Source organism: Alosa sapidissima, chromosome 15 (assembly GCF_018492685.1).
Source record: "Alosa sapidissima isolate fAloSap1 chromosome 15, fAloSap1.pri, whole genome shotgun sequence".
NCBI classification, from domain to species: Eukaryota; Metazoa; Chordata; class Actinopteri; order Clupeiformes; family Clupeidae; genus Alosa; species Alosa sapidissima.
Window position 1 is genome coordinate 14841689 of NC_055971.1, and position 12580 is coordinate 14854268.

At 41.2% G+C, this 12580-nt stretch overlaps 1 protein-coding gene across 5 annotated transcripts in view; it reads left to right on the forward strand.

Annotated features, from left to right (window-relative positions):
• Nucleotides 1–12580, forward strand: part of cadm2b (cell adhesion molecule 2b) — a 137167-nt gene that overhangs the window by 88938 nt on the left and 35649 nt on the right. For all 5 annotated transcript variants that reach the window (XM_042064412.1, XM_042064415.1, XM_042064413.1 and 2 more), the window contains exon 2: nucleotides 2496–2522. In XM_042064412.1, the coding sequence (XP_041920346.1) occupies nucleotides 2496–2522 (27 nt within the window). The remainder of the gene's footprint in view (nucleotides 1–2495; nucleotides 2523–12580) is intronic.

Genomic DNA, 12580 nt, shown 5'->3' on the forward strand with positions numbered 1-12580 from the left:
TTTGTTCTCAATGACAAAAAGCCTACAGTGTATGAGAGGAGTGTCTGTGTGTGTGTGTGTGTGTGTGAATATGTGGGTGGTGAGGTAACATACCCAGGAGAGTGTAATTCCTGGGCCTTTATCAGTGAATAACGGAAGGTCACTGAGGTAAGATCTAGTCAGATGGATTGCCTTTGATAACACCACATTCCAGCAGAGATACACATTGATACACTAGTAATACATTACCACCTACTGTAATACTACTAATTTATGTATTCATTAACAGTTCGGAAAATAATTGTTTGTAGGCTCAATATAATGTTGATTAGAGCTCTGGGAGGTTTGTTTACAACTATTTACTACCTAATTTCCTTTGTTCGGCAACTGAATAATACAAACATTTCCAAAAATGATATTGCTTTCCAAGTAAAGAAATAAGCATATACAGAGGAAGCTACAGTAAGTATGTGTAGAAAAACAGATATATCCTACCTAGATAACAGATCTATAACTTGTTTGCCGGGGGCATCCGCCAGCAGACCCTCCAGCAGCAGCCAGAATGCTAAAATTGCTCCCTGTCTGCCAGTGCACTGGGAGGGGTAGATATGTGCTTACAAACAGCCCATCTCCAAACAGCTGAGACCGTGTCAGCCTCGGAGGGCTCAGCACAGCGCTGTCTCCCGGCTCCTCCGCTTTGTTTTGCTTCTCAGATAGGATTTCTTTGTCTTTTAACTTACAGTTTGTGTCCAGAATATGATGAGTTGCTCTGTTACATGAGGTCAGTCACAGACAATTTGCCCCAGGGATGGTCTCTGTGTGGCAGAGAGACGGAGAGGGTGAGGGTAAGAAAAGAGAGAGGGAAAAAAGAGAGAGAGCGAAAGAGAGATACTGCTGTGACCTCTTGTTGCGTTTAGCAAATGGACAGTCTCTCTCTCTTCCCCGCTATCTCTATCTCTCTCTCTGGTCGAGGACAAACCTCTCTATGGTTGGTTAGACTAATGACCTGAGGGACTGCCACCCCCCCCCCCCCCCCCCCCATCCACATCCATTCACACTCCCCCCTCTTCCTCACCAGGAGGTAGAAAATAGGTCTGCCAGACAGAACGGATGTTCTCAGGTCCACCTCGGCCCAGCAGCGCTAAGGAGAACACATTCATGAACCACTACACCGTACATGCCAAGCTCATTGCTGGCCGAGTCTGTGCAGAACACTTTGACTGCCTTCATAGGCTGGGATTGAAGGGGACCACTCAAATTTCAAACACATTTGCGATCTGCTCACAAAAAAAAAAGCTTTGGTCAAAAGCTTACCACTGCTTCCTCCTGCGTGTGAATACATAACCACCGCAGTCTTCGCCGTTAGCCAGAAAATCACACCGCAGGGTTTAAATTACTGAGGTGATTTCGCAATTAACGATGCCCCCCACCCACTGAATAAGTTCTGTGGCACAGGAATATTGCATTATTACAGCTGAAAAGTCTGTAAACGGAAACCTAAAAATAAATAAGAAATGCATAGTCTTATAATGGGATTTAAGGCTTATTTAGCCCTCGCAGGATAGACTCTATCCATTGGTATTCCTCTCATGAATTGGCAAACGTTTTCTGCTCTCAGCAAGGAGAATCTTATCATGGTGTCTGACTTTGTCAACACTATTAGATTTAGACACCATGGAGGAAGGCAAAGATTAATAACTTCCGTGTTGGGAGAAAATGGGAAGGAGGGGGTGAAGGCGTAAGAGAGATTAACGTGAGTCAAAAACAATGAATCTTCCATTAAACTGTTAAGTTCAACACCTATCCAGGATCCACGGCAGAATGCCAGTCCCATCACCTTTGGCGGGATGATATCTGTGTGTGTGTGTCTGTGTGTGTGTGTGTGTGTGTGCACACCAGGATAAAAAGCATATGACCTTTTTTGTCGATGTATCCTTAACTAACAAAAAAATCCCAGGGGATGTTGGTTTTAGTCTGAAAGTAGTTAGTATTCCAGGAGTAGTGCCAGTAATGCAGGAGATTTTACACTGAAAAGAATAACAAGACTGTATTAAATATAAAAGTTAAAAGCCCCATACACCAATCTGTAAATTTCAGATGCTTTATCCCCTGTTAGCTTTTTTTTTTTTTTACATTCTTCTCCAAAAGGTTAAACTTAATTATGCGCTTGCCTTTGAGAAATGAGTTATACAGATGGTTTGAGCTATTAAGGAAATGGCCATTACGTCAAGTGCAGTAAGGATAATCAGTGGGAAATAAATATATATATAGATGGAAGCAGATGTCGTCGCAGGTACATGTAATGCTATTCCATTAACTGTCCAAGGCAAAAGAACAACAGTGAAAGTTCACACACGTAGTCACAAATAATTGGAAGAAGCATTTAGTTTTTTTCTGAATGACAAAGTTTTTTACCGTCAAACTCATTGGATCTGTTGTTTCTCTCTTTTTCTCCTCTCCCCCCCCCCCCCTCCTCCACACCCATCTCCCGACTCCTACCTCTTTGCACTTCCCAGAGGCTGCAACGAAAAACAAAGTGAAAGGTGAGTTATCTTTTCTGTCTTTCCGCTGACGTGATTTATGTCGAACATGGGTCCTATTAAACAATGTCCAGATCTAGCCCTTGTTTTATCTCCAGCTGTCCAGACATTAACATACAGTAACATTATGGAAGCAGCCTGGCAACCCCTGGGATAGGTGATGAATTGGCCTTGGGGTTATCCATGAGATATACTGTATCCATGTCCACCGCTTATAGCTTTTTAAAAGATTACTACTGCCCGTGACCTTGTGTCATTGGGTAGCTTTTAAACGTTTTCAGTAGGTAGCCATTTGTTGCATTTTTAAAAAAAGGGGATAGATCCTCCTGTCCAAGTCTGCCCTCAAACTCCACAAACTAATCTTGTCCTAGACTGTGAGTGATTAACACACATGTACGGACATACATGATATCACACACACACACACACACACACACACATACACACACACACACATGCTCACACAAACACACACACACACACACACACACACACACACACACACACACACACAGACACACATCCAGCACAGGTGCGAGGTGAGAGACTCGACAGTGATGGACACAATGAGGACACACAAAATGGATGAGCCTGGCTAGTGGTTTTGGAGCTCCAGTGTGTTCTAATTAGGCTATGAGTAATTATGATGGCGCGTCAGCCATAGACTAATGGGAAATGGCATTCTCTCCATCCTCTTGCTTTGCTCAACTCTGTCCTTTGTTTAATTAGGATAAGAATGTGTTATCTAAATGTGTATATATAGAAACAGGATGCATATGGGGTTCTTATGTAATGTTCTCAAACTGAAAAGTTGCCAATAAACTTAAGTAAGCCAAATCTGTTCTGCTAGTGCTTGTATCCCACCTACTGTATATCACTCTTGTTTCAAGACCTCAATATACAGATATACTCCGCCATGTTAATAAGGCCACACTCTGGATGCAATATTTTTTTTCCCATACTGGTCATATGCTCGTTTGGGGAATGGGAGCATATTTCTGCCCAGTTTCTTTAAGCCTGGACACACATACACCAGAGAGACACGGTAGTGGCAGATAATGAAACAAACATCACATTCGGCGATGACCCCCAGTTCCGTGACCCCGAGATGATAACCCAGGTCCCCCTCACCACTCCTCTCCGGTTCCTCCATGAAATTGTGTCTTTAATGAAAGGAGAGAGCTTCTGGAGCTCACAGTCAGCACTAGGTGCCTCTGTGCACCACCAACATTTCATAGATTTATCTGCTTAACCATAAGATAACAGTAGTCCAAAACACACACATATTCTTATTCCTATCTAAAGACTAATAAAAGAGATATGATCTTAAGAAAAAAAGATGCATAAATTATGTTATTACTTTTTTGTCATCTGATGATAATCATTGTATGGACCACAATTTTCTATAGCAAATGTCAAATAAGCAATGTCAAATATTTTTAAAAATTGTTCTTGGGATAAATGAAATAGCATGATATTTTGTTATGCCCATTTAAACACAAAAAGTGAAGAATAGATCAAAAAAGGTTCTACTGGTCACAAAAGGATAAAGAAGAAAAAAAAAAACAAGACAATAACACTTCAGAAGTAACCATTTCAGGAGTGCCTTAAATGTTTAAAAGTGCAGCACCATTACAATTCTGCTGCTCTTCCTCTGGCCGATACATTTCTCCAGATGGTTTTTGTCACCATTGGTGCAATGGCCCTTTCTCTAATACGGGGAAAAAGCCACTTAAGGTCCTGTTTCTTTCTTTCGTTCTTTCTTTCTGCCTGTCTTTCTTTCTTTAGTTCTTTCTTCCATCCATGCTCTCTCTATCTCTCTCTCTCTTTCGCTCTTTCCAAGGCGGGAAGTACATTGCCAGTTCTGCTGACTGAACCCCCCTGTGGCGGTAATTTACAGGGGGAGAATAGTGCACTGTTCCACCATTAAAGGCAGTGGTGTTGGGCTGTGCATTGGTGCAGGGTAGTTCACTCTCCGTCACACACACACACACACACACACACACACACACACACACACACACACACACACACACACACACTCAGACATACACACACACACACACACACACACACACACACACGCAATTTATTACCTGTTGTCCCTTGTATGGCTGCTCTTCTCAAAAACACGTCACGTACATGTCTGATGAGAGGCAGGTTATTGTGTGGTGCCACCACTGTTGTTACCACAGGAAGAGGTGTTATGGTGCTGCCTCTCTGTCTCAGCTGTGCCTGGGGGGGGTGGAAGCTCAGTGCATAATATGCCTGTAGCTCCAGTGATGGATGCACTCGGTTAGTGCAAGTTGTCCAGGCTGTCCAAACAGACGTTACTGGGGAACATTTTGATCGGATGTCACGGACCATTTTCAATAATCTAGCGTCTCCAGCTTTACCGCTTGGCAATTATAAATGCGGGGGCCCTTGTTGCCGAATGGCAGTTTGATGTGTACCACTGTAATGCCTGTAAGCATATCTCACACATTACAATTCATGCAAAAAACACTGTAGAGGCTATTTTGAAACATACCCCCCCCCCCCTCTCCCTTCCCAGGTTCATTTGTGTGCCTTTCTCCCCCTTTTTCCTCCTGAAGCTGAGATGAACCAAATCTATTTTTGACAAGTCATTAAGCTGGATTGATTTGCTATACAGTGGTCTTAGGCAACAGTAATCGACTGGTGGGGCTTAGCGTAATTACCTATGGATTTTCCTATATCTCTTCAAATTGAATTTCAAAAGACTGTCATAAAAGAACGTGGGGACAGTAAACAGCAAGGGCACCATTTTAAACCTGTCGCGTTTTTCAGGTGCACTCTGCAAACGAAAGAGGACTATTGTTGAGCAGCTGGCCTCTCCCAGGAGCCGTTAGTCAGAGCGCGCTAGCCGCCGCTGCCGTGTCCGATACGGACATGAACTATTAAGCTCACAAAAGCCATCACAGTACATTATCCTCCTGAAAGGTCAATGATCGCCATTATATATCAGATGACTAGGTCGAAATTAGCGTGATGCATTTGATGTTTAGATTAGCCAGGTTTGCTTTATCACATTGGGGAGAAATAGCATAAAATCAACATCAAAACAGGAGAGGCTGACAGGGTATACCTAGGAAAATGGGTCAGATCAACTCCTGCCGCGTGCTAATGCTGTGATAAGGCTTGAAACTCCGTATCATAATCTGCCACAATCTTAACTGTTGTAATTGTTGATAAATTCACTGTCTGCCTCTCAGTATCGTCTTTGGACTTTAACTTTGTACAAATTGCACTTAGCTTTGTAAATTATCTTTTATGTACACTGATCTGACTCTCGGCCAAATCTGTGGGCCATTGGGTGTCACTTGCCTCTCTCCTTACCTTTAGGTCAATTTGGATCGAGGAGTCTGCCAAGTGACTCTCTTAATGCAAATGTTATGGGCATTTAAATCCAAGAAAAACCCCAAAGCTCTTTTCAGATCTAAGCTTGCATGGTACCAGAGGCATTGAGCGTGGTGGTGGGTACCTCTTGTGACCCCCATCGGAGATGAGATGTGGCCTTTGGAAGGTGTGCCGCGGGGGTGTGTGTGTGGGGGTTGAGGTGTTAGGGGGTATTTGGGGATGAGAGACAGGCAGCTGAGTGCCATGAACCAGAATTTTTAAGGAGCGTCAGAGCGCAATTGGATTTAGCAAGAGTCCTTTAATCCGGCCCCGATGCTTGAGAAGCCTCAGCCACGGAGTCATGAACAAGCACATCCCAGAGGCAGATCCTGCTCAGCAAATGCCTCCTGGACTGGTGTGTGTGTGTGTGTGTGTGTGTGTGTGTGTAGGGGGTGGGGGGATGGTGGGGGGAGCTTTCCATCTTAAATATGGACTTTGGCCATTGTCTGTCTCAAAGTGTCCTGAAAATGATTCCACATACGTGGACTCCAGGGATGCCGTGAGCAACCCATTCTCTCCCAGGTTGCGCTAAGTGTTACTTGCAGCCCGCAGTCCTAATTAAGTCTAACGTGTCTGCAGTCGCCCTGGCAAAAAATAAATAAATATAAACTCAAGCTCTGTTCCCAAAACATGCAGGCAAATAGGCCATTCTCAGCTCACACTGAGTTAGCCAATTAATTAAGGCTTGTCATGTAGCTGCATTAGCTGTGATTAATATTTAGATTGTCAAAAGTCAGTGCCTCTTTTCTCAATTTGCCCCTCTTTCTCTTTTTGTTCCCTTTTCTTGTCTTCTGCCTTCTTCTCGACCCATTTGTATGATGTGTATGTTTTGACCTTTATGTCAGAGGTGCACAAAGAGAACCGGGTCGATTGTTTTCACGAGGGGAGAGAGTCCTTACATCCCCTTCATGTTCTCGAATGCATTAGTTGCTGTAGATGTTCTGTGTGGTGGGACTACATCTAGCTGGTTAGAGGCAGAGCCAGTGTGGGTTTGAGATGCCAGATCTGATCATATCATAATCAGTGTCAGGACATAGTGTAACACACACACACACACACACACACACACACACACACACACACACACAATAGACAACAGTGTATATTGGTTTATTTAGCACATGCTTTTAACCACAGAGACCACAGTGCTGGTATGTAATCTATAGTATTTGTTGCTATCTGGGTATTGAACCAATGGCCTTGATGCCATTGCTCTACTGCTGGGGGGGTATTCCATCAACGTCCTTTAATGAAAGCGGTGCTTAACAGAAAAAGCCTGTACCAATTAAAATATTGTAGACTTTCACTTGAGGTTCAAGCCATCCCATTAACGAAAGCTAGCTGCCTCTAGCCTTCGTTTATTCAAGAGAGGCTTAGGTCAGCTCTCATTTCTGCTGGTGCACAAGTAGAAAAGTAGCCTAAAACAGTACATTGACAAAAAGAGGATATACATTGTAAAATTGGGGGAAACTAGAGGATTTCAATTTGATTTACAAGCGCTATCTACAGGAGTTTATTTGAAAATCATAAAATCAAGAAAAAAAAGAGAAAAAAGAAATGAGACTTTCACACTTTGGCTAAATGAAATAGTTTACTCCAAATTATAGTGATCATAAATTAAATGATGATTAATGTAAATGACGTTTCATAACGTCTGCCATAAAATCTATCACAGTTATACCAAAGTGTTCATGATATTAGATTACCAGATATGCCATGAAGCAGGCTACAGTTTCTCATTTTATATTTAATCTTGACTTCATAACACACAATTGATTTGACAGTCATGAACAATCATCAAGACATGAACCGTTTTTAGTCATGAGGCTATATAGAGAAATATAGCCTACCTGGCCTGCATGAATTAGATTTAATCAAGTAGCTACTGGCATATAGTTTTGAGTGGCACTGAAAGGCTACTGCTACTTTGCTTGACCCCTTATCAATAGAACCGTAATTTTCAGAATATTAGCAAAAACATTGTTTTTGCAAAATATCTTCAGTTATGAAGTGGGCTATTCATGGAAATGCATTTCTTTTATTCATTCTTCTATATGATTGAAGCACAATCTGATTCTGATTCACTGGGCTATAGGGCACTGCGGTTGACACACAGGTGCGGTTAATACATGGTTTTGTTTTCCTTACTTTGCAAAAGTAAAGAAAGGAGGGTTTTTTTATTAAAGAGCATAAATACGTAATAATGCTACAGTCTAGACTAACAGTACACTTTTTAAGGCCAGGATATGCTACCATGTCCAAGATTTAAGTGGGATTTGAATCTGAGCCTGACCGAGGCCAATTTATTACAAGTGGTGTTGTGCTGCCCTCCACACAGGACAGAGCTGGAGTGTATCAAGATTTCTAGAATCACAGGCATGCTAAGTTTTTTTTAATAATCAGTATATTTTCAAAAATTCTGAGGAACTTCATTAAATATGTAGGTTCATGCTTGGTGACACTGTCTGAAAAAGGTCTCAACTTCTATTTTTGAACTCAGACATAAAAGTGATGAGAAAATGAAAAGTCAGGTTGATGGAATGTCGTTTTTTTGCTACACCTTGTAATTAAGCTTGAAAGTTAGCCTGCTACAGAGCAAGCTGGTTCAATGGCAAGTCAGTTACTGAGCTGAGGTTCCTGTAAGCCAAAGTAATGGAACAGAAGTCTCACTTATATTAGTGAGACTCATCGAAACAAATAAGCCATGATTTTTGATGTAATAGCCTACCCCCTGGAGACAGACACCAGAAACTAAACAATATCAATATCTTTAATCAATATCAATATCTTTACAAAATTGCAATAACTATATAGAAAACTGATTAAAAAAACAACTCAGTTTACTTTACACCAAGGAGAATCAGTTAAAGGTTAGTCTTTGGACATGTAGTATCTCTCCTGATATCATCTGATATCAAAGTCTTGACTTGAAAATGCAGTACATATACCCTTTTAACACACACATCCAACCCCTACCACCACCACCATCATTCACCCCTTTAATCCCTGAATGGACTACCAGACAGCTCTCTATTACCTTTGCTCAGAAATGAATCCTATGAATATGAGTCATTATGAATAATTGATATTTAATGAGGATAGTGACAATGCAATATAGACCTGTCCAAGAATTAGCCTGTATCACATAAAATTAAAATGATTGACTCACTGTTTCCCCATTGACTCCTAGTGTCTCATTACCTAGACAAAGAAATAATATAATGAATATGTTTCCCTTTAAAACAATTCTATGTTTGTGCAAAACAAGCTAAAGATTTAGAATATTTTGTATATTCAGAATGCAAGAGCACAGCATAAAACAATCATATAACTCAAGGAAAAACTACACGCAGCAATGTGTTATCGTTAGTGGAAGGATTTGAGTTTGTGATTTTTTTTTATCAGTGTTGGGGACAGTCCATATGCCACCTCACAATAAAAGGTATAATTCTATTCGTAACATAATGGGCAATCTAGGGAAACAAAAACAGTGTGTAGGAAAGTTAATGGAGTAATTTGTGGTTCAGTTTCTCTTAAGGATCCTGAAAATGGGTTATGTGAGTGACTAATGTCCTCGCTTTTTTTGTGAAGAGAGATTAGGATAGGCATTTGTGTGTGTGTGTGTGTGTGCGTGTGTGTGCGAGTGCATATGTGTGTGTGTGTGTGTGTGTGTGTGTGTGCATGTGTGCGTGTGCATATGTGTGTATGTGTGTGTGTGTGTGTGTGTGTGTGTGTGTGTGTGTGTGTGTGTGTGTGTGTGTGTGTGTGTGTGTGTCATATCGTGCATACGGGTGTCTTTGTCATGTGTCATTTTTAAGGCTGCAATGAAACTGCATGAAAAACTAATTTATCTGCTCTGTTATTACCTCAGCATGGGGTACTTCGGCAAATGATGAATTCTAAATCATCTGCAGACCATTGGAGATGTTCTCAGGTGCTGAATGATGCAGCCGCAGTGATATTATACATTCACTGGCACATTATCATATAGCACTGCATCTTCTTCCATGTGATCGGAATTCTAGCCTGGACCCCATGTTATCCATCTAGTCTCTGTTTTACATTTTTACTGTTCTCCATACAGTTTCTGTAAATCCTCACATACATATTAAACTGAGAGATACATACTAAACTGAATAACGGTATGGAATCGTAAAGCTTAATGTAATGAAATGTTGAAAATGATGGATGCATATAGTATATTGGTGTGCATTCAAAGAGAAGAAAAATAAAATCATTCAGTTGTAGGAACCTATGTCAATGCAGTTTTTTCCCTTCATACTGAACCATAAATATGAAATTCATTCCTAAATGAAATGATGACTGTTTAATTGATCACCGTTGGTTTGCTTCTTATTCTCGTACCTCTCCATATAACAGCTCTCTCCACATTTATAAACACCCCTGGTATAGTTGAGCAACATGAGTGTGAGGGAGTGCTTTGCTCAAGGGCACAACGGTGGACGCCGGGTATTGAACCCACAACTTTTCAGGATACCACATGCTAGCCCAGCTCTTTAGCCACTATGCTACCACCACCCACTGTTTTCAACTGCATATTATATTTTTCTATACTCATTTGTTGACTAACAGCATACTGTCCCTGTATTAAAATGGTGTATTTTCCATGTTGAAGACTGACCAGGGCATTTGACCTCTGTGTCACTTTAGTTCCATACCTTGAAACAGAAAGTACTTTTATGATTTTATGAAGAATTACTGCTTGAATGTTCATATAGACATTACATCTGATTCCCTTGAATAACTTGAATATAAAGGGGGGGGGGGTTACATTTTGTTTGTAAGATTTTCTAGGGATGCCAATAATTGTGGCACATGTAGATTTTTTCCAAAAAGAGGCATAAACACTGATCATCTGGTAGCTGAGGTGCTGGAGAAGTCATGAACCAGTAGAAATGGAAAATCAGCACACTCAGATCTCCTCAGGCAGAGGGGTTCATCTAATGAAGGTGTAGATGTTTTTAATATATATACTGTATATATACATTTATTTCTTCATGAGGTTTGTTTTTCTCAAAACAAATTTGCTTTCCATCAAGGATGGATTTGTCTTCATTGTTTCCATTGTCAGACTAAGATAAATTGGCAAAAGTTTCATTTTTCATGCCTCTTTTATTCAACTTTACCAGGGATGCCAATAATCAGGGTGCTGAAGCTCTGTTTTTTTTGTTTCCGAGGTTTCAGGGCTTATCACAGTATTGATTCTCCCACATGCCGACTACCTCTTTGGCACATGGGCCCTTTATGTAAGTGCAGAGTGCCGCCACATTTACAAAATGACTCCTCTCAAAGTGAGGATTAAGCTGGAGACCGACAAAATGCTCCATCCTCCGCAGATGTGCCTTTCATCTGGGATTTAGCAGTTGTAGCCTGTGGTTGGAGGCTACTGTTAGAGTGTATTTTATTTTTTTCTTCATTCAATGCTGCTAAGACAAATTGTCCCTCCAGCCATACATGACGTGATTAATCATTGGAGATTATGTTGAACTGTGATTGAACTGGGATTGATCTCATTACAATATAGATCATTGAAGACAAGGAAATCATCTCGATCATTTAGTCTTGTCACTAATGAGCTGCATTGCCTACTGCATGAAACTTCAATTTCCTGTATCCATTACTGCAGTGCACTGTGACGTGATATAGAACCTTAATATGTGTTATTACAATGTAGTGACAGCATTACTACACATGATTATACATGATTAAGGTTGTTTTGTCAGATGGTAGTTGAGCAGCTCTGGAACAGATCTGGCTCTGCCTGGGGGCTTGATCCACATGCTCTCCCCCCAGGCCACCCCCAGGGTTGACCATACTACCAGGGTGTGTGTGTGTGTGTGTGTGTGTGTGTGTGAGGGGGGGGACTCCATTCCCAAAGTCTCCCGCAGCTTGGAATAGTGAAGTGCCACCCAACGGTTCCCAGTCCGGTCATGGGCGGGCTGAAGGAGAGCGATTTGATCAGGGGGTAATGAATTGAGATGAGGACTATTTTCTCAAACTAGTTCAGAGCTATTTGTTTGCTTTCCGAGGGGGGGCAGCGGAGGGAGGGAGGGAGGGAGGCTGCAGGCTGCAGTGTACAGTTTATTCCACAGCGGCGTGCTTGACTGCTTTCTGGCCATTCATCAAGACTCCACTCTCTATTATGTGATGCAGTCAGCCGAAACCAAAAAGCAAAAAAGTAAAAAAGGGAAAGAAAGAAAGAAGAAAGAAGCGTTTGGGTCCACGTGTCTCATTCTCTTGCGTTTAATTCAAAAGTTTGAAACAAAAGAGACATTTCTTGCCATCCTGCTCCACACAGATTGTGGTTATTTTTTTATCATCTCCTTTTGCAGTTTTGAAATATCAGCCTTTTTTAAATGCTAAATTGCCTGTCTTAGCTGGTTGATGTGTTCTGAATCGATGTTAGCAACAAAATATCCATGTTTACAGATGCAACATAATTTTACTCTTTTAATCTTCTCAGATATTAAAATGATGCATCTTGAAAGTCATGAATAATGTTTTGCATCTTATCTGCTCTAATACAGATTCATATCTGATTTTCTTTTTTTAATCTTCCTCTACTGTTAGCCACAGCATATCCCTATAAATATTGCATGCATTATCTTGCATTTCCAGATTGT